Below are 23,762 nucleotides of genomic sequence, written 5' to 3'. Positions count from 1 at the left end.
AAGTTATCGATTACTATTTTATAGGGATAATGACCAAGAGAAGATGAAACATAATGACTTTAAAACAGCTAGAATGATATTCAAGTAATATCTGGAGGATAGTCAAAAAGTCTGGGAGGAGTGAAACCGTGATTATGAACTAGTTAGATATTTTATATGAAGCCTAGGAAATATTTTACGAAAATTCAGGTTCCAAAGCAGGATAAAAGAAAGTTTATAGGTTGAAAACTAAATGTAAATGATAAAAATCACTATTTGAATAGCAGGATAATAATAAAAATCATTGTCTAAGTTTTCATCCTTTGTTTTCCCAAGATATTAAATATGAAAATTTAGAGGAAGAATATTAAGGATAAGACAATGTGAGAATTTTTACACTGGCCAGAGGGTGGGGCAACCCATCAAAACCTTCTGTTCAAACATACAGCCTGCACTGCCTTTATTATTCTCTGTAGCTGAAGGAAGAAGAACAATACAGATGGGAAAAATATATTCTCTCCAAAGGAATCACAGGATATGCTTGCCTTGTAGAGAGGCGCACTGTGGTCATAATAATGAATGCCTTATACATCTGAAGAAAATTGACCAATAGTATTGTCCATTAATTTGCTGAATAAATACACCCAAGAATCACAAAATACTTTTCACATCTTACTAATATCTTATATGCTCAATAGCAAAACATAATCTGTGATAAATATTAAAATAAATTTTTATGACAGAACATTCCCTAATTAATAAAATAAGAAAATCTTTTCCCTTCAACCTCCCTTGCATCTTGTCCCAAAGTATATGAAATTTTACGGGAACTAATAATTAATGATTCCCAACAGAAGGCTTTATACTGAAAAAATGTAAGGTAAACTTTCACAAACAACAGATTCAGCAAAACCAATATCAATACAACTTCTAAACATCTCTAAAGGTACATTTAAGTATCTATAGAACATTTCTTTTAAAAATAGTAAATGTCTCATACCTGGGATATTATATAAAAAGTCCCATAATTGCTCTTCTTCCATGTAGCTCACAAAAACATTTGCAAATGTTTGTGGAGAAAAACTGCAATGGTACAATATTTTAAAGATGGCTTCCACCAAGCTGGGTCCTTGGTTCAGGTTATTTTCTGTGTCAGAAACTTGTTCTTGAAAGGTATGTTCTTGAAAGGAATCAAAATGATTTAGTAAGGTATCAGTGAATATGATGAAACTCTTGTTACGTACACTAGCATAATGCTGTGGAAATGGTTTTTAATAATATTTACATAATCAGAGAATTACCACATTATTTCAAATCAATGGTCCATCCAACTCAATGTTGTTTCTGAGATATTCATGGATATTTATGGAAAAACAAGCAAACAAAAACAACAACCAAAAAATCCTGTGAGAAAGACCACAATGACACCACTTCAAGGTCAACGCTAGTTTCCCTGTATGTCATAATTCTTCTTTCTCTTAAGGAAACTTTTTTGTTTCTTTTTCTAATTTAAGAATAATAGACATTCATTCTAAAAAGATTGTTTTAATCTAGACAACTAGGAACACTAACATTGTACCATGAGAAAATTCACATTTGTAGTTTTTCCAGAATTATGCTATCAGTTCTACAAACAAATTTATGAGTGTTTCTTAAATCCACAGACCTTGTCATATCAGACTGAAGAGTTTTATCAATTCATTCCTCAATAAGACTCTATAAAGAATTCAACAAAAATTGGGCCATTTTAATTGTCCTTTTCAACCCTCCTTTGGCTCCATAACGGCCTTCTCAAAGATCAGTAATCATAAGTTTCTGTACTATTCCATTCATAGTTTGGATGGAAAGGTGAAATAATATTTTGTTTTCTATGGATAATAAGCATGAGATATGTACTATTATAATAAACAACATATTTATTGGGTTAAAGGTAACAAATTATATTTTAGCTCTTATATTTTAACTATATTGCATAAATGTAATCTAAAGTATTTCAGAACAAATAGATATCTTTATTCTTGCTCATTTGGAATATCATTACTTTTATGTTTCCTCTTGAAATTTTTTTTCTGTGATTTGATTTTGATGATCTAAAGGAGCTCACTGTTCTCTTCAAACTGAGAAATAACATCATAGACTTTATGTGGAGAACATTATTGGTTTTGCTTCCTAATACCCATTTTCTTTCTTTTCAAAACAAGTTAGTTTTCCTTTAGCGAGATATCCCTGCTCCTATCTGTGTGCCTCACCCCTCCATCCTCCCAACCCTAACCCCCACCCCCCACAAACACTTAGATTATTTGGTTCAGGTGAAACCAACTCTATCATCTGGAGTGGGCATGTAACCGAGCCCTGGCCAGTCAGACCATAACCCCTCGCACCAACAGTGACTGGTTCAGGAATGGGCAGGTATCCAATGAGAATCTTCTTTAGGATTTTTGCTAGAATTGTTGGCAAAGCAGTGTTTCAGCTGAAAGTTGCTGAAAACCATTTTGGGGAGAACTTGACTAAGACTGAATCTGACATAGTAAGAAGCAGAACTAGGAAAAGGAGAGAAGATTCCTAATGAGATGACACTGTTTGAGGACCTGGATCCAGCGATGCCTACATATTTATGCTTGCTGAGCTGACAAATTCAGCCCTCCTACCCACTTTTATTTTCTTTTGAGATAGGGTCTCACACTGTCTCCCAGGTTGGAATTCAGTGGCATGATTTTTAGCTCATTGCAGCCCCAAACTCCTGGACTCAAGTGATTCTCCACCATCAGCTTCCCAAGTAGGTCTAAGGTGTGCATCACCACACCCAGCTAATTCTTTTTTGGTTTTTTTTGTAGAGATGGGGCCTTGCTCTGTTGCTCAGTCTGGTCTCAAACTCCTGGCCTCAAGTGATCCTTCTACCTCAGCCTCCCAAGTGCTGAAATTACAGGCCTGAGTTGTCGCACCTAGCCAATTTTCCCTCTTTTGATTAAACCAGGCTAATTTGGATTTCTGTTACTTGCAGTCTAAATGGTCTCGACTTTGTCCCCAAGCATAAAATGTGAAATGGCAAATATTCCTAATCCAGGCTTTCATAATTTAATATTTTATCCAAATAGTCTCTGCAGTTCTCTCTTCTTTCCGCTCCCTCCTATTCATCTTACATAAAATTACCCATTATCCTCATGTCATTCCTTGCTTTAACCTTCCCCTTCCCCTACTGTTAAAAATTCCTTATCCTGATTGAGGATCAAGAGTTCCACAATCCTTTCCCAAATTATGTTCCAACCCCCAAACATCTGTTCTACCCAGGAGAGTTTATTTGCTTGTAAACGTGCCCTCCCATCTCCTTTTCTTTTTCTATGCCATTTCATCAGGCTATAATGTTCTCCTCCAATAAAATCATCATGATTTAATCAATAAGTTAATTGATTAATCAACTGCTTCCTATGTGTCATTGGGCCAGGTGCTGAGGCCATCCCCTTCCAGGGGCTCAAGGATTGTGCATATATGTGTATATTTTGTTGGGGGCGGGGGGGAGGAGATGACAGACAAGTAAATAATTATTACTTCAACATAAGGAAAAGGTGAGTGACCATGCATCTGAGTTTGCTGGGGCAGTCCTGGTTTAGGTCTGTTGTCCTGGTGTAATTACTAGTAGCATCCTCTTTCACTTTTAAAAATGTCTCAATTAGGATGATAAATTGTTTGATCAACTTAAGTCTAAGTGCTTTCAGTATGAGGCACTGTGGAAATGCAGAGGATGATGCTTTAAATTTTTTCAGGGAACACAGACAAGTCACAAAGCAGACCATGTCTCAGCCAAGTCTTTAAGAAGGAGTAGAAATTTATCAGCATGACACGATCAAGGTGGAGAGTACTTTCCAGGAAGACCGAAGAATTGGTGAAACGTTGAGAAGACAAGCAGTTGCTGGCAGTGTGATGTGGCTGAAGTGAGACTGCTGTGAGGAAGATGGGAGATGAAGCTAGGCAATCAACAGAGCATGAATAATATACAGCCCTGCAAATCATGCAATGGAAATGCACATGCCAGGGTGAATATGAGGAATAGTTCTATGGAATGGGTGTTGTTTTTCCCAGTTTTACAGATGAACAAAGTAAAGTGAAGAGAAACTAAATGACTTGTCCCAAGTTCACAAAGGTAGTAGGAATTTGTTTGTGCTGTCTGAATTACACTATAATCCCAAATTTCTCAAAGCCTGCTTTGACATTTTATTGACAATAACCATTGAACGCAAAGCACTCAGTCCAAACTATGTATATGGTATGTGGTAATGTATTGCCTTAATGCAAAATTCTTTAATTTCATATGGCATTCTACATTTTCACATATATTGTCTTGTTACATCTCTAGTACTATTTTCTATATGACTTTCTATGGATGCACATCTTGTCTTTAGGTATCTTCCAACAGCACCTGGATCAGTGCTACATGTTTAATATTAAATTTTAGAAGGAATAAAAGAAGGAATGTTTAGTACTAAAGAAGGAAGAAATGTTTTAATACTAAAGAAGGAAGAAAAGAAGGAAGTAAGGCAGAAAAAAATAGATTGTTTTCATACTAAAACAATGTTTTAATGCTAAAGAAGGAAGAAAAGAAGGAAGGAAGGGAGAAACAAATATATCTCTTGAGTATTTTGTGATAGGTTTTGGTCCATCTAGAAATTGATATTTTGGAATGGCACATAATGACCTGCTAGTCATAATGTTCAAAGATTTTTTTCCCTAAGCCTCATCCTCCCCACACCCACTGTATCCTTTCTTTTCACCTACTCCTTTGAAATCCTCCTCTCTCTTGACTTCCTTGCAGCTATACTTTCTTGGGTTCAGAGTTCCTTTTTGGCAAATCTTTTCTGGTAGCTCTTCCTCTTTTATCTGGGGTTGGCAAGTTTTTTCTATAAAGGGCCAGATACTTTATGTTTTGTCAGCCATTTGTTCTCTGTCTCAACTATTCAACTCTTCTCTTGGAGCGCAAAAGCAATTATAAACAATATGTAAATGAAGGATCAAGGCTATGTTGGACTAAAACTGTATTTACAAAAACAGGTGGTGGGAAGGGGCATTTGGTTCGTGGGGGCTCCCCCAGAACAGTGGCCTTAGCCTTCTTCCAGCCTCACTGCTTTTTACCTGGCTTAGCAATTCTGTTTTCCTTTGACTTGAAAGATTCTTTTTATGCAGAACTTTCCAAATTATCCATTTCTGGCTCTGACCTTTCTCTTTTATGCTGATTGCTGTGTTCCCTAGTTCTGTCTAGATCACCATATATGCTCATCTCTATGCTCAATGCCCTAGCAGTATTTATTTCTTCTCTGAATTGTTAGATGTAATAAAATAAACATCTCTACCCCCATTCCCCTTTTCAAAATGAATTGAATGTTCATTTTTTTCCCCCAATATGTCCCTTCTTCTTTGATTCTAACAGCATTAATACGGTTTAGGTTTTCTTTTCCTCTTGTTTTAATCAAAATACTTCTGAGAATATGTATTAATTTAAACTCCTCTAGCTGCTCTTTAAAGTCCTCCATAATGCTTTACATATCCAGACTTATAATTTTCTCTGATTCCCCAATATTCCAAGATAATTTCTACTTTGGGCCTCATTCATCATCTAATAAGGCTTGGAAACCTGGTGAAAGTCCACACCTTTGCCAGGCGCTCATCCATAAACATTGCTCTTCCTTAGGTTTTGAACGTCTTACACTATTGGGATATTCTTCTTGTGCTCTTTCATTCTGATATTCCCCTGTTCCTTTCAAGATGACTCAGCAATAGTTTAATTCTTTTAACCTGCTCTTTAATTTAGTCCTGATGTGGTTTAGGATGCACTACCCCAAAATATGGCCCCTTGGCATTTGAGAAAATAGCAGAAGCAGGAAGGTTTCTTTGACCTTCTCCTGCCCTTTTCCCCTGAAACAGGCCTTCACAGAATTCTGACTTTCCTCTAAAGTAGGTCATTCCAGAGGTGCCCTCTGTATAGCTGGAAGAAAGAAACGTCCCCCTCTCTGAAAACACAGGGACACAGAGAAGAATGTGGGCAATCAGACTTTGCTAAATTCCCCCCAGTTTATGGCCATTAAATTATACTCCCTTTGTCCAATCATACTTCTGCCCCACTGTCTATTCTTCATCACACCTAAATATAAAATAGAAAGGTTTCCCTGTGTCTTCAAGTCTTCCTTTCTGAAGGCTCCCATATCATGTAAAATTGATATTAAATACATTTGTATGCTTTTTTCTTGTTAATGTCTTTTATTATAGGTGCCTCAGCCATGAACCTTGCACTGGGTGAGGAAAGGTATTCGTTTTTCTTCCCTATAGTCCCTTACCCTTTCCACAAAATATAGGTCTAACTCTCGTCTTTCTTTCCCTCTGCCTTCTGGACTAGACATTTGTTTTGTTTTTCTAATATAAAATTCTCCCAGTGTGTCTTTATGGAGTTTTCAGCAGTGAAAGACATGAATGTCAATGAGTTTTCTAGATCTGCCTAAAGTTTCCATTGTTCAAACAAATGTCATCCACTTTGCCTCCCTCAATCAATAATTTTACCTAAGATGTGTTTTCCCATTAGAGCAACATCTAACCCACACCTGGACTCTTGTATGTTCTTCCCATTAATATGAGTCACACTTCTGGTCTCACCCCACTTCTCATTTTCCCTGCACTAACAAAAGAGGAGTGACTCATCTGAGTGTTGAGTTTGGGGAAAGGAAGTAGGTATGGCTGTCTTAGCCCAGTTGGCTTTTCTCTTTTGGGGTTTGCCTAACGACAAAGGTTTGTATTCTGGCCTGGTCTTAGGTTTATTAGGGTAAGCTCTGCCACTGCAAGGAAGTCCTGTAGTTTTCAGCTCTTTTGGTGGTTTAGGGATTGATAAGTGGGGAGTTGGGGGGTTGGAGCGATAAAGAGATAAGCTTAATTCTGGAAAGCAGTATCAGCAAGCCACATATTTAAAGCAATATTGTCTGACCCAGATTTTACCAGTAAAAATCCTAGTGGTAAAGATGCTATTTTGAATTTCATTTGCCTTCTTTAACAAATGTTTTATAGATTATATAAACAAATGTCTTCTCAATAACACTGAAGGGCTCTTTTCGCTGCATGCATTATTTTAAACTCCTTTCAAGAATTTCAACTTGTTAGTGCTTCAAAAGAAGGGTGGTTTCAGGCAAGAAACTCAACCACCAACCCACCAGGAGACTATTTATTGGTACCAAAGATTTACACATACATGGTACACTAGCACTTGGCTTTCCCAGCCTGCTTAATTTTTACTTTCTACTTTCTACAAGAATGTTGTTAATGACAAGCTCCTGCTGAGACACTAAAGTGGTTTTGGCAGCAATGTTGTAGAAGAGTGTGCCATGAGCTCAGGGACTCTGAATTAACCAGGCACTAATGAGCATCCTTCACCAAAGGGAGGAGGCTGAAAGACTCATTTTCAATCCAGGTATTAGAGAGAAAGTGTAAAAATAGAAATTATAGCATGTAAAATAAGGATTCAAAACCTAAAACACCAGGCCAATAAATTAAAAAGACGTGAAGTATCACAAGAAAATTATTTCAAGGAAATACTAAATTTTGATGTCACAGCCTAGTTCACTGCGAAATTAACTAAAATAAAATTAAAATCTAAATAGAAAATTAGTTTAATAACATTGCACTTTGTTGTATAAAAGGCTAATAATCTATGTAAATATAAAGACCTATCATTTATTTACAAAACTTTCAATTAATATAACTTTTTTTCACACAGATAATAAACCTGAGCAAACAGGTCTTACTAAGCTTCCCACAGTTTATTGCCATTAGATCATACTTCCTGTGTCCAATAATACTTCCATATAACTGTCCATAACAAATACAGTTTTTTTCTGTGTTTTTGGATCTTCATTTTGGAAAACTCTTGTGTCATATAAAACTTATAATATTAAATATACACATTCTTCTCATCAGCACAGGGAATATTCTCCAGGATAGACCATATGTTAGGAGACAAAACAGGTCTCAACAAACTTTTAAAAATGAAAATCATAACAGAGGAATAAAACTAGAAATCAATAACAAAAGAAACTTTTGGAAACTGTACAAATATACATAAACATTAAACAACATGCTCCGGAATGACCACTGGGTCAAGAAAGAAATTAAAGAGAAAATTTTTTAAAATTCCTAAAACAAATGAAAATTTAAACACAACAAAACCTACAAGACACAACAAAAGCAGTGTTAAGATGTAAGTTTATAGCAATAAGTGCTTACATAAGAAAGCAGAAATATTTCAAATAAACAATTGAATGATGCACCTCCAGGAATTAGAAAAACAAGAACACACATAACCCAAAATTAGCTGAAGGAAAGAAATCATAAAGACCAGAGCAGAACGAAATGAAAAAGAGACTTTAAAAATACAAATGATAAATGAAGAAGTAATTTTTTGAAAATATAAACAAAATAAACCAAGGAAAAGATCCAAATGAACAAAATCAGAAATGAAAAAGAAGACATTACAACTGATACCACAGAAAGATAAAGAAGATAATCAGAGATTATTATGAATAGCTAAACAGCAACAAATTAGAAGACCTGGAGGAAACAGATAAATTCCTGGACACATATAACCTACCAAGATTAATTCAGGAAGAAATAGAAAACCTGAACAGACCAATAACAAGTAACGAGATGAAAGGAGCAATGCAAAGTTTCCCAACAAAGAAAAGTACAAGACCAGACGGTTTCACTGCCAAATTCTGCCAAACTTTCAGAGAAGAACACCAGTTCTCCTCAAACTATTCTAAAAAAGTAAAAAGAAGGGAATGTTTCTATTAATGTTTCTAATTAACTCATTCTATGAGGCCAGCATTACCCTGATACCAAAACCAGACAGGATTACAACAAAAAAAGAAAATTACAGACCAATATCCCTGATCAACATAAATGCAAAAATTGTTAATAAAATGCTAGCAAATCAAATCCAACAGCACATCAAAAAATAATACAACTGCCGGGTGTGGTGGCTCACGCCTGTAATCCCAGCACTTTGGGAGGCCGAGACGGGTGGATCACGAGGTCAGGAGATCAAGACCATTCTGGCTAACAGGGTGAAACCTTGTCTCTACTAAAATACAAAAAAAAAAAAAAATTAGCCACGCGTGGTGGTGGGCGCGTGTAGTCCCAGGTACTCAGGAGGCTGAGGCAGGAGAATGGCGTGAACTCCGTCTCAAAAAAACAAAAACAAAAACAAAACAAAAAAAAAATACAACTTCATCAAGTGGGATTTATCCCAGGTATGCAAGGATGGTTTAGCATACATAAATCAATAAACCTGATACATCACATCAACAGAATAAAGAAAAACCATATGATTACCTCAATAGACAAAGAAAAGGGATTTGAAAATTCAGTATCCCTTTGTGATAAAAATTCTCAACAGGCCAGGCATGGAGGCTCATGCCTATAATGCCAAAACTTTAGGAGGCAAAGGTAGGAGGATCACTTGAGGCCAGGCATTCAAGACCAGACTAGGCAACACAGCAGGACCTCAACTGTACAAAACAAAAACAAGAACACAAAACTTAGCTGAGCATACTGATGCATGCCAGTAGTCCTAGCTACATGGGAAGCTGAGTCAGGACAATTGCTTGAGCCCAGGAGTTTGAGGTTACAGTGAACTATGTGGCAATGCACTCCAGACTGGATGAGACAGTGAGACCCAATCTCTAAATTTTTTTAAAAAAAACTCAACAAACTAGGCATAGAAGGAACGTACCTCAACATAATAAAAGCCATATATGACAAACTTATAGCTAATATTATACTAAAAGGGGAAAAGTTGAAAGTCTTTCCTCTAAGAATTGTAACAAGACAAGGATGCTCACTTTCACCACTCTTATTCAACACAGTACTGGATGGAAGTCCTAGCCAGAGCAAACAGGTAAGAAAAAGACATAAAAGGCAGCCAAATTGGAAAAGAGGAAGTCAAATTGTCCTTTCCTGATGAGATGATCTTATATCTAGAAAAAACTAAAGACTCCAACAAAAAACTCTTAGATATGATTAATAAATTCAGTAGAACTACAAAACACAAAATCAATGTACATAAATTAGTAGCATTTCTGTACATCAATAATGAATTAGTTGAGAAAGAAATCAAAAAGGAAATCCTTTTTATAATAACTACAAAAAATACCTAGGAATAAAATTAACCAAGGAGGTGAAACACCTCTACAAGAAGAACTACAAAATACTGATGAAAGGAATTGAAGAGGACACAAAAAGAATGAAAAAAAAATCCTATGCTTATGAGTCAGAATAAGTAATATTGTCAAAATGACCATACTGCCCAAAGCAATCTATAGATTGAAAGCAATCCCTATCAAAATACTGATGTAATTCTTCAATTAGGAAAAACAATCCTAAAATTCATATGGAACCAAAAAAGAGCCTTAATAACCAAAGCAATTCTGAACAAAAAGCACAAACCTGGAGGCATCACACTACCTGGAAATCTCTTTCAAGGCTATAATAACGAAAACAGCATAGTATTAATAGAAAAACAGAAACATAAACAAGTGTAACAGATTAGAGAATCAAAAAATTAATCCACATATTGACAGCCAACTGATTTTCAACAAAGGTGTCAAGAACATGCACTGGGGAAACATGCACCCTCTTTAGAATATGGTGCTGGAAAAATGGGAAATCCATGTGTATGCGGAAGAAGTGAAACTAGACCTCCATCTCTCACCATATACAACAATAAACTCAAGATGGGTAAAAGACTTAAACATAAGGTCTGAAACTATAAAACTACTAGAAGAAAACAGAGAAAATGCTTCAGGACATTGGTTTAGGCAAAGACTTTATGGCTAAAACCTCAAAATCACAGACAACTAAAACAAAAACAGACAAACAGGACTTAATTGAACTGAAAAGCTTCTATACAGCAAAGAAAACAACAAAATGAAGAGACAACCTGTTGAAGGGGAGAAAATATTTGCATATTATTCATCCAAAAAGAAACTAATGTCTAGAGTATATAAGGAACTTGAACAACTCAACAGTTAAAAAAAAAAATGCCACCAAAAATGGGCAAAGGACATGAACAGACATTTCTCAAAGAAGATATACAAATGGTCAACATATGAAAAATGTTCAACATCACTAATTATCAGAGAAATGCAAATCAGGCCATGAGATATCATCTTACCCCTGTTAGAATGACTATTACCAAAAAGACAAAAAAATAACAAATGCTGTGAGGATCTGGAGAAAAGGGAACACTTACTTATACACTGTTGCCGGGAATATAAAGTAGTATAAACCACTATGTAAAACAATACGGAGATTTCTCAAAAAACTAAAAATAGAACAACCATATGGGTTTGGTTTGGTTTTGGTTTGGTTTTGCTTTGTTTTGTTTTTGAGATGGGGTCTCATTCTGTTGCCTATGCTAGAGTGCAGTGATGTGATCTTGGCTCCCTAAAGCTTTGACCTGCTGGGCTCAAGTGATCCCCCCACCTCAGCCTTCCAAGTAGCCAGGACTACAGGCTCATGCCACTATGCCTGGATAATTTTGTATTGTTGTTGTTATTATTATTATTATTAATATTGTAGAGACAAGGTCTTGCTATGTTGCCCAGAATGGTCTCGAATTCTTGGTCTCAAGTAATCCTCCTGCCTCACTCTCTCTCAGTGCTTGGATTATAGTTATGATCCACCATGCTTGGCCAGAACTACCATATGAATCAGCAATCCCACTACTAGATATCTACCCAAAGGAAAAGAAATCAGTGTATCAATGGCATACCAGCATTTACAAGTTTATTGCAGCACTATTTATAATGGCAAAGATATGGATTCAACCTAAGAGTCCATCAACAAATGAATGGATAAACAAAACATGGTATATATGCAAAATGGAATACTATTGAGCCATAAAAATAATAAAATCATGTCATTTTCTGCAACATGGATGATGGAACTGGTCATTATTTTACATGAAATAAGTTAGGCACAGGAAGACAAATACCATATATTGTCACTCATATGTGGAGGCCATAAAACTTGATCTATTGGAGGTAAAGAATAAACTGATAGAAACCAGAGACTTGGAATAGTGTGTGGGTAAGAGGGTATTGAAGAAAGTTTAGTCGCTGGCTACAAACATACAGTTAGAAGAAATAAGTTCTTGCATTCAGCAACAGAGTAGGGTGACTATAGTTAGCAACAATATCGTATATTTCAAAGTAGTTAGAAGAGAGGACTTGAAATGTTCCCAACACATAGAAATGATATAAATGAAGTGAAAAATACTCCAGATGATGGACACCCCAAATTCCCTGACTTGATCATTACACATTCTATGCATTAACAAATACTCACATGTACCCCATAAAAATGTAAAATATCATGTATCAATTAAAATGGTAAGAATAGTAAAAAAAGAAATCTTAAATACATTTTTATGCTGTTCTCTTGTTAATTTGTCCTTTGTTATGGGGTGTCAGCCAAGAACCTTGCAATTGGTGAAAAAAAGATAGTACTTTTTCTTCCCTTAGTTCAACAATTATGATGAAGACTGTATGGTATACAAAGCCTAAAATATTTTTTATCTGGCCTTGTATATAAAAAAAATTTGCCAGCCCTGTTCATGAATATTGAAAGAGTGTACATATGTTCCAAATAGCTAATACTAAATAAGGACATTTTCCATCTACTCTGAAACCATATGTAAGCATAAGTAGGTGTCAGCTTTTCATAAGTCTTTTTATCACTCAATTTGTCAATCTCTATTAGTCACACTGTTTTAGAAAAGCATGCTAGGCCTGGTGGCTCATGCCTGAAATCACAGGACTTTGGGAGGTCGAATAGGGAGGATTGTTCTAGGCCAGGAGTTCAAGACCAGCCTGGGCAACATAGCAAGCTCCCATGTCTACCAAACATTTTCTGAAAATAGCCATGTGAGATGGTATACACCTGTAGACCTAGCTACTTTGGAGGCTGAGGTGCAAGGATTGCTTGAGCCCAACAGTTTGAGGTTGCAGTGATCTGTGATTGCACCACTACATTCTAGCTTGGGTGAGAGTGCAAGACCCTGTCTCAAAAAAAGAATAAAAAGTACTTTATGGTACTTATTATTAGTAGCTGAACTTGTCTACTTTTTATAAGGTTTGTCCTTTCCACCTTGCCCTCAGCAATCAATCCCAAAGAATATAAGCTTTATAAAGGCAATTTTAAAATGGTGTAAGTATTTTTTTCAACTTTTATTATAATTTTCTGCCTTGATGATATGTCTCATGCTGTCAGTTGGGTGTTGAACTCCCCCACTATTATTGTGTGGCTGTCTGAACCTTTTCATAGGTCTAGAAGTACTTGTTTTGTGAACCTGGGTGCTCCAATGTTGGGTGTGTATATAGTTAGAATAGTTAAGTGTGCTCGTTCAATTGAACTCTTTGTCATTAGGTAATGCCCTTCTTTCTTTTTTGCTGTTGTTGATTTAGAGTTTATCTTATCTGATATAAAAATAGTGATCCCTTCTCTCATTTGTTTTCTGTGTGCAAGCTATATCTTTCTCCAACCCTTTACTTTGAGCCTATGGGTATCATTACATGTGAGATGGGTATCTTGGAGACAGCAGAGGATAAGGTCTTGTTTTGTGTGTGTGTGTGTGTGTGTGTGTGTGTGTGTATGTGTGTGTGTGTGTGTGTTTTAATTCAACTTGTCACTCTGTGTATTTTAAGTGGGGGCATTTAGGCCATTTACAGTCAAGGTTAATAATTGACATGTGAGGTTTTGAGCCTATCATGAAATTGTTTGCTGGTTGCTTCATAGTTTCTATTGTGTGGATGCTTTTTCTGTGGGCTATATATTTATGTGTGTTTTTCTGGGAACAGGTATCTTTATTTTGTTTCCATATTTAGAACTCCTCTAAGAATCTCTTGAAAGGCTGCTCTGGTCGTAATAGATTCCCTTAGTGCTTGCTTGTCTGAGAAATATTTTATTTCTCCTTTGTTTATGAAGCTTAGTTTGGTGGGATATGAAATTCTTGGTTGGAATTTCTTTTCTTTATGAATGCTGAAAACAGGCCCCCAATCTCTACTGACTCACAAGGTTTCTGCTGAGAAGTCTGCTGTTAGCCTGATGGGTTTCTCTTTGTACATGATCAGGCCATTTTTTCTAGCTGCATTTAAGATCTTTTTTTTCTTTAGCCTTGATCTTGGATAGTCTTGTGACCATATTACTTAGTGATGTTCGTTTTGAATAGTATTTTGCAGGTGATCTTGAATTATTCCCTCAAGTAAATTTTCCAGGTTTTTTACTTTTTCTCCATCTCTCTCAGGATTCCAATAATTAATGGACTTGGTCACTTTACACAGTACCATATTTCTTAATGACTTTGTTTATTTTCTAAAATTATTTTTTCTTTATTTTTGTCTGAGTGAGTTCAAAAGACCAGTCTTCAAGCTTTGAGATTTTTTCTTCTGATTGTTCTAGTCTATTGATAAAGCTTTCAGTTTTACTTTGAAATTCCTTAAATGAGATTTTCAATTCCAGAATTTCCTGGATTTCTGTAGAAGTTTCTTTGTGTTGATTTTCAACCTTGTCTTGGATCTCATTGAGCGTCCTTGCAATCCATGTTTCAATTCTTTCTTCTGTCCTTTCTGAGTTTCATTTTGGCCCCAGACCATTGCTGGAGAGCTAGTGCAATCCTTGGGTGTGTCACTATATTTAGATTTTTCATTGTGCCAAAATTCTTGTGCTGTTTCCTTTTCATTTGGAGACGTTGGCATTTCTAATTTTTGTAGTTGTTTTCATGCAGGTAGTATGTGTTCTTTTTCTTTCTTTCCTTAGAACGTTTTTTTTTTTCTTTCCCTTTTCCCTTTCTCCTGTTTCTTGGGAGTGTGACTGTAGGGAATGCTGGATTGGGTCTTTTGGCTTTGCTTTTATAGACATATGCACTTCTTTTGGCACGTGGAATTCAACCTACAAGCCCACAGATGGTACTTACAGGTAAAAACTGGCTGTGGTCAATGTGGCTGGGTATATAGTTGATCCTTGTTTACTAGCAGAGGCTCTCTGCTGCCTCAGGCAGTGGGCTGATTCATGGGATGTACAGTGGTCCGAGCTCCCTACTCAGCCCTGGGAGGTGGCAGGGGCCACAAAAGGTGGAGTCAGACCAGGCAGGTCCACCTACAGGTTCCCCGATGTCAGGCACAGGCATCAGTGCCAAGGGACAATCCAATAAAGCAGCCCCCAAGTGCCCAGAAGTGTCCCTCAGCTTGGAGCTGAGAAGCCACCTCAGATCCAAGTTCTCTACACAGGTATGAGGATAGACTAAACTTGTAATCCAGATGCCTGAAGCTCTGCCTGGGAGTGAAGTAGAAAGGCTTCCCTGCACCAGAAGCTGCACAGGAAGGTTGGAAAGTCAGGCTGATCCAGATGAGTGGTGCTCTGAAAGCCTGGAGAGCTGCCTGCACATGGAGCTGAGAGGACCCCCTGCGGCAAGATCTCTGCACAAGAGGAGTGGGGCAACTCATGCTGCTGGACCAAGCAAGCAAGTACTCTGAAAGCCTGGAGATCTGCCTGGGTGTAGAGTAGAGAGGGTCTCCTTGCACCAGAATCTCTGTACAGAAAGAGTAGACAGTTCAGCCTGCTGATCGAGGTGATTTTGTGCTCTTAATGTATGAAGGCAATTTGACGTGGCATGTTTACCATTTTATTTGCAGTCTAAAACAGGACCTGATACATACTTGATGCTCACTAAATATTACTTGATGCTCACTAAATATTAGTTGAATAGAGAATTTACTTATAAAATCACATCAGAGGCCGGGCGCAGTGGCTCACGCCTGTAATCCCAGCACTTTGGGAGGCTGAGGCCAGCAGATCACGAGGTCAGGAGATCGAGACCATCCTGGCTAACACGGTGAAACCCCGTCTCTACTAAAATTACAAAAAAATTAGCCGGGCGTAGTGGCGGGCGCCTGTAGTCCCAGCTACTTGGGAGGCTGAGGCAGGAGAATGGCGTGAACCTGGGAGGCGGAGCTTGCAGTGAGCCAAGATCGGGCCACTGCACTCCAGCCTGGGCAACAGAGCGAGACTCCGTCTCAAAAAAAAATTAAAAAATAAATAAATAAATAAAATAAAATAAAATCACATCAGAAATTAACTCAGAAGAATATTACTTCTTATTTCAAAAAAAAAATTACCCTCACGAAGTCTCATGTTTTCATTTCAGAATTCATTTAAAAACAATAGACTTTCAGGAAATAATGGCTTTTCTAGCAAGGACCACATAAAACATCAAGTGGTCAGTTTACTAAATTTTTCTGTTATCTAATTTTTCTCATTTGCAAAATGGTCCTAATAATCCCAGGTCATAAATGAAATAATATATTAAATCATTTGAGTTGCTTGGGAAAAGATGCTGCAGAAATTCATCATAATAGTATTACTTGTAATATAATGCCCAATCATTTTACATACTAATACTAGAAGCACATTAACTACTAAGGAAGACACGTTTCTACAGTCATATTATTTTCTAAGCTCCATGAAGAGATAGAATATAAAATATTTCAGTCACTGCCAAGCCAGAGAAGATTTGATTCAATGCAGGTGAAACATCACAGCAAAATTCAAACTGCCAATCTCCCAAGTTATATGCAGAGATTCTCAAGGAGTCCTAAATATATAGAACTTGAGAATATTTACTTGGTCTACGTCTCATCTTCAAATACACGACAGCTGCTAGGGCAACACCTTCCCAGGCACAAAGATGTCCAAAAGTGAGAACCTCATCTCCCAGGAGACACTGAAATGTATGCTTAGGCGGAAGGGGAGGGTTACTGAGCAGTGCAGGGACAGACCACTGCATAAAGAGCACAGGAGTAATCAGAGGATAAAAAATGCATCAGACATATTTTCCAGGCATTCAATATAAAAAAAAATGAAAAGAATCTAATGTAAGTACCTACTATGTGCCAGGTAATGCACTGAGTACTTTATTGTTTATTTACCCTTTAAAGCTCAGAATGAATTAATAAGGTCAATATTAGTACCCCATTTAGAAATGAGAAAATGAGAGTTTAGAGAGATCAATGAATAAAACAGAATTGTCATGGAAATTGAGTAGTTTGCAGTCATTAAACAAATACTTTTTTTTTTTTTTTTGAGACGGAGTCTCGCTCTGTTGCCCAGGCTGGAGTGCAGTGGCCGGATCTCAGCTCACTGCAAGCTCCGCCTCCCGGGTTTATGCCATTCTCCTGCCTCAGCCTCCCGAGTAGCTGGGACTACAGGCGCCCGCCACCTCGCCCGGCTAATTTTTTGTGTTTTTTTAGTAGAGACAGGGTTTCACCGTGTTAGCCAGGAGGGTCTCGATCTCCTGACCTCGTAATCTGCCCGTCTCGGCCTCCCAAAGTGCTGGAATTACAGGCTTGAGCTACCAGCTACCGTGCCCGGACAACAAATACTTTTTTAAAGCATGTTCTATGCTGTCATTACCAGTCTACAGTGTCATGAACCAGGCCAGGCACGGGGGATAAAATGATGAGCTATCCCTGACTTCCTAAAACTCATAGTGGCTGAAATAGACATTAAATACCAATTATGTCAATTAACGTTTCACTTAAAATTGTAACAAAAAGAAGTAAAGCGGGACCTCACCCAGCCAGGATAATCAGGGATGACTTCCCAGGAAATAACATTTATGCTAAAAGGTGACTCACAGATGCCAGGTAAATAGAGACAAGAAAAGGTCTAGGTAGAAGAAATAAATAAATAAAAACAACATTTCAAAGACTCTGTGGCAGGAAAGAACTTGGCATATGGGACAATTGAAAAGTCACTAGTGTTAGAGCAGCTGCCCCTTTCTTCAAGTGACTTCTACAGGGAGATTGCTTATACAAATCTGTGATGCACAACTTAAACCAGAGAATGCATGACTCTGTGTTGGAGCATACTATGCTGGGGGTGAGTAGGATGAGATGAGCTGCACAAGTTGGCCACATCTAGAGCATGCAGGGGATTGTTGGTGTTGCAAGGATTAGGGTTCTTACTCTAAAAGCATTGGGTAGCCGCTATCAGTTTTTAGCAAGCGGGTAACATAATCAGTTCTGTATGTGAATAAGATTATGCTTGCTGACCACTATGAATGTCCTGGTAAAACAGTTTGTAATAATTCTTAAGTAAATTGTCTTTTTATAGGCCTATAATATGTTATGAGGACAAGCCACATACTCAGATTCTTTTGCCTTCTATAGCAGCAGATGCCTTGTTTGGTATCCTGCTACTAAGAAAGTTGCCCAGGAACCAGCAGCAGCAGGAGCAGCATCACCTGGGAGTTTGTTAGAGAAACACATAATCTCAGGCCCCACCCATGACCTACTGAATCAGAATCTGCAGTTTTAACCAGATCCCCAGGTAATATGCTTGCACTTTAAAGACAAGAAGCCTTATTTTACATAATCCATATCCCACCACCTCCCCTAGAAGCACCACCCCCACCTCACCCTCATGAAGTCTCAAAAGAACCTAAATGGTAACTCTTTCTGGGACCAATAATTTTATGGAGCCCACTGATACCTGTAAACTAGTTCATTAGCATTCTTAGATAGGATCTTGGAATAGGATACCATATGGTGACACACAAATATGGGTCTATTGTTCTTAGTAAAGAAAGTGACCAAAAAAAAAAAAAAAGATTGAACAAGTCAGAGTCCTGTAGTGCAGACATCATTACTAGCAAAAGCAGCTATGACATCATGGTTAGGTGGGCTAACAATGGATTATTTTAGGTCACCTCCTTCAAGGCAATTATTAAATTGCACTTTGGTGACACTTATAAAACAAAACACATGGCTGGGCATCTGTAATCCCAGCACTTTGGGAAGCTAAGGTGGGAGGACTGCTTGAGGCCAGGAGTTTGAGACCAGCCTGGGCAACATAGCAAGACCCCATTTCTAATAATAAAGAACTAAAAAAAAAAATGATAACAGCAAACACACACACATACACACACACCATACACAACAAAACACCAATCTGCTGCCAAAAATGCCAAATATTACCTGAAAGACCAAGAAAATATTAACTATATGGTAAGATAATTTTGAGTTGATTCATTCTTTAAGGCAACAGTTACTTGCTAGTGGTAGTAGCCGTTTAGCCAGAATTTTCTCTAGATCTTTTTCTTCGTTAACTTTAGGCACTTTGTCATGAGGTTAAAAAGTACAAAAGGTACTATGAAAATTATCTACTACTGCGGTTTCTGATAGTTCCCATGAATTGTGCAATATTGATATTTGGTAAATGTTCTGCGGTGCTGCATGGATGCCATGTACTGTGGTGAATGGAAACAGAATTTGAAAGCCAGCTGCCTAGATCAAATCCTTCTTTGCCACTTACTAGTTGTGCAACTTGGATTTCTCTGTGTTTCCGTTTCCTCATCTCTAAAAGGGAAATGACAATCATACCACACAGAGCTGTTATGAGGTTTCAATAAGTAAACACATTTAAACTACTTAGAAACGATGTCTGGAACATGTTAATAGTATGCATTTACTAGTTTGCTGTTGTTACTATATTACAAATTAATATTATCAGAAGTCAAGAAGTTTTACTGGCAATTATTCTTGGGGCAATAGGCAAAGGAAAGAATGTTAGTCACACTTCATTCAAATGTCACTAGCAGGAAAGGTTACCTGCTAACAATCGGGAAATTGCCAAATATTTGTTCCTTTGATGACACATGTAAGAAACCTGTAAGACCTAGTGGCCTCAGCAAGATAATTACCAGAACAATTGCCTTGGGTGTTAAAAGTCAATAATTCAAAATAGTGTCTCACAATTTTAAAATCTTCTGTGATAATTTGTAGTTGAGACTTTCTTCCCTGCAGATTTAAAATGACCTAACTTAAAACCAACAAACATTACCTTCTCCTGCCAACTGAACTGTACTCAGAGTGTTAAAAGTCACCTACCATGTGAAATCAGTTTACTTTTATTAAGCTTAGCAATGTAATCATTCCTTCAAAATGCTACATATTTTACACAGAAAGGATTATTTTACATGGCAAAGACATAATTCCACTTCCTAAAAGTTTGCAGCCTATGAGGCATATATTATAAATCCTTACCATTCACTTATTTAATTTTGTTATTTTCTGATGCTCAGTGAAGTTGCATCTCAGATTACAAGAGAGCCATTTCCTATAGGCTCTGTCAATTCTTTTGAAACACATATAAATTCTGAGAAATAATTTCCACAGCACAAAACAAAAAGCTACAGACATCACTTTCACAATGAGATGAATCCCATATGCTTTAATCTTTATAGTATGTGGTTATCGTCTCAGTGCATTTTCTGTTGCTATAACACAATACCACAGACTGGGTAATTTAACAAGAACACAAGCTTATTTGGCTCACAGTTCTGGAGGCTGGGAAGTCCAAGAGCATGGCGCCAGCATCTAATGAGGGTCATCTCATGGTGAAAGGGTGGAAGGCAGAAGCCAGTGTACAAGATACAGGGAAGTGGGCTGAACTCATCCTTTTTATTAGGAATCCCCTTGAGCAATGACTAAACCATTCCCATGATAATGGTATTAATTCATTCATGAAGGCAGAGTCCTCAAGCCCTATCAACTCTTAATGGTTCCACCTCTCAACACTGTTACAATGGCAATTAAATTCCAACATGAGTTTTGAAGGAGACATTCAAACCATAGCAGTTGTTTATCAAGAAAAACTCTGTACCTAACAATGGTTGAACTAATTTATGCTTCCACCAACAGTGTAAAATTGCTCCTTTTTCTCCACAACCTTTCTAGCATCTGTTATTTTCTGACTTTTTAACGATAGCCATTCTGACTGGTGTGAGATAGTATCTCATTGTGGTTTTGATTCGCATTTCTCTAATGATGAATGATGTTGAGCATTTTTTTCATATAACTGTTGGCTGCATGTATATCTTCTTTTGAGAAGTGTCTGTTCATGTCCTTTGCCCACTTGTTAATCCGGTTAGTTGTTTTTTCATTGTAAATTTGTTTAAGTTCATTATAGATGCTGGATATTAGTCCTTTGTCCAATGCATAGTTTGCAAAATTTTTTCCCATTCTGTAGGTTGTCTGTTTACTCTGTTGATAGCTTATTTTGCCATGCAGAAGCTCTTTAGTTTAATTAGACTCCATGTGTCAATTTTTGCTTTTGTTGCAATTGCCTTTGGCATCTTCATCATGACCTCTCTGCCCATACCTATGTCCTGAATGGTATTGCCTAGGTTTTCTTCTAGGGTTTTTATGGTTTTGGGTTTTACATTTAAGTCTTTAATCTATTTTAAGTTGATTTCTGTATACAGTGTAAGGAAGGGGTCTAGTTTCAATTTTCTGCATATGGCTAGCCAGTTCTCCCGGAACCATTTGTTAAATAGGGAATCCTTTCTCCATTGCTTTTATCAGGTTTGTCAAAGTTCAGATAGTTGTAGGTGTGCGGTCTTATTTCTGGGTTCTGCGTTCTGTTCCGTTGGTTTGCATGTCTGTTCTTATATCAGTACCATGCTGTTTTAGTTACTATAGCCCTGTAGTATAGTTTGAAGTCTGATAGCATGATGCCTCCAGCTTTGTTCTTTTTGCTTAGGATTGCCTTGGCTACACAGGCTCTTTTTTGGTTCCATATGAATTAAAACAGTTTTTTTCTAGCTCTGTGAAGAATGTCAGTGGTACCTTAATGGGAATAGCATAGTATCTATAAATTTATTTGGGCAGTGTGTCCATTTTCATGATATTGATTCTTCCTTTCTATGAGCACGAAATGTTTTTCCATTTGTCTGTGTCACATCTGATTTCATTGAGCAGTGGTTTGTAGTTCTTCTTGTAAAGGTCCTTCACTTCCATTATTAGCTGTATTCCTAGATATTTTATTCATTTTGTGGCAGTTGTGAATGGAAGCATTCTTGATTTGGCTCTTGGCTTGACTGTTGGTGTATAGAAATGCTAGCAATTTTTACACACTGATTTTGTATCCTAAGACTTTGCCGAAGTTGCTTATTAGCTTAAGAAGTGAAAAACACACTATTTATTTTAAAAAATCCCCCATAAGCGGGGCACCCACCATTGCTGAGTCTTAAGTAGGTAAACAAAGCCGCTGGGAAGCTCAAACTGAGTGGAGCTCACAGCAGCTCAAGGAAACCTGCCTGTCTTTGTAGACTCCACCTCTGGGGACAGGGCACAACTAAACAACAACAAAAGCAGCAGAAACCTCTGCAGACGCAAACGACTCTGTCTGACAGCTTTGAAGAGAGCAGTGGATCTCCCAACACGGAGGTTGAGATCTGAGAAGGGACAGACTGCCTGTTCAAGTGGGTCCCTGACCCCTGAGTAGTCTAACTGGGAGACATCCCCCACTAGGGGCAGTCTGACAGCCCACACCTCACAGGGTGGAGTACACCCCTGAGAGGAAGCTTCCAAAGCAAGAATCAGACAGGTACACTCACTGTTCAGCAATATTCTATCTTCTGCAGCCTCTGCTGCTGATATCCAGGCAAACAGGGTCTGGAGTGGACCTCAAGCAATCTCCAACAGACCTACAGCTGAGGGTCCTGACTGTTAGAAGGAAAACTATCAAACAGGAAGGACACCTACACCAAAACCCCATCAGTACGTCACCATCATCAAAGACCAGAGGCAGATAAAACCACAAAGATGGGGAAAAAGCAGGGCAGAAAAGCTGGAAATTCAAAAAATAAGAGCACATCTCCCCCGGCAAAGGAGTGCAGCTCATCGCCAGCAACGGATCAAAGCTGGACGGAGAATGACTTTGACGAGATGAGAGAAGAAGGCTTCAGTCCATCAAACTTCTCAGAGCTAAAGGAGGAATTACGTACCCAGCACAAAGAAACTAAAAATCTTGAAGAAAAAGTGGAAGAATTGATAGCTAGAGTAATTAATGCAGAGAAGGTCATAAACGAAATGAAAGAGGTGAAAACCATGACACGAGAAATACGTGACAAATGCACAAGCTTCAGTAACCGACTCAATCAACTGGAAGAAAGAGTATCAGCGATTGAGGATCAAATGAATGAAATGAAGCGAGAAGAGAAACCAAAAGAAAAAAGAAGAAAAGGAAATTAACAAAGCCTGCAAGGAGTATGGGATTATGTAAAAAGACCAAATCTACGTGTGATTGGGGTGCCTGAAAGTGAGGGGGAAAATGGAACCAAGTTGGAAAACACTCTTCAGGATATCATCCAGGAGAACTTCCCCAACCTAGTAGGGCAGGCCAACATTCAAATCCAGGAAATACAGAAAACGCCACAAAGATACTCCTCGAGAAGAGCAACTCCAAGACACATAATTGCCAGATTCACCAAAGTTGAAATGAAGGAAAAAATCTTAAGGGCAGCCAGAGAGAAAGGTCGGGTTACCCACAAAGGGAAGCCCATCAGACTAACAGCGGATCTCTCGGCAGAAACTCTACAAGCCAGAAGAGAGTGGGGGCCAATATTCAACATTCTTAAAGAAAAGAATTTTAAACCCAGAATTTCATATCCAGCCAAACTAAGTTTCATAAGTGAAGGAGAAATAAAATCCTTCACAGATAAGCAAATGCTTAGAGATTTTGTCACCACTAGGCCTACCTTACAAGAGACGCTGAAGGAAGCACTAAACATGGAAAGGAACAACCGGTACCAGCCATTGCAAAAACATGCCAAAATGTAAAGACCATCGAGGCTAGGAAGAAACTGCATCAACTAACGAGCAAAATAACCAGCTAACATCATAATGAAAGGATCA

At 37.8% G+C, this 23,762-nt stretch overlaps 1 protein-coding gene across 9 annotated transcripts in view; it reads right to left on the bottom strand.

Moving 5' to 3' along the window:
- Window positions 1-23,762, bottom strand: part of KIAA0825 (KIAA0825 ortholog) — a 239,425-nt gene that overhangs the window by 34,366 nt on the left and 181,297 nt on the right. For all 9 annotated transcript variants that reach the window (XM_031666300.1, XM_031666301.1, XM_031666302.1 and 6 more), the window contains one exon: window positions 980-1,159. In XM_031666300.1, the coding sequence (XP_031522160.1) occupies window positions 980-1,159 (180 nt within the window). The remainder of the gene's footprint in view (window positions 1-979; window positions 1,160-23,762) is intronic.

This window comes from Papio anubis, chromosome 5, assembly GCF_008728515.1.
Source record: "Papio anubis isolate 15944 chromosome 5, Panubis1.0, whole genome shotgun sequence".
Classification (NCBI taxonomy): Eukaryota; Metazoa; Chordata; class Mammalia; order Primates; family Cercopithecidae; genus Papio; species Papio anubis.
Note: the sequence above shows the minus strand (reverse complement) of the source record. Positions and strands in the feature narration are given on the sequence as shown.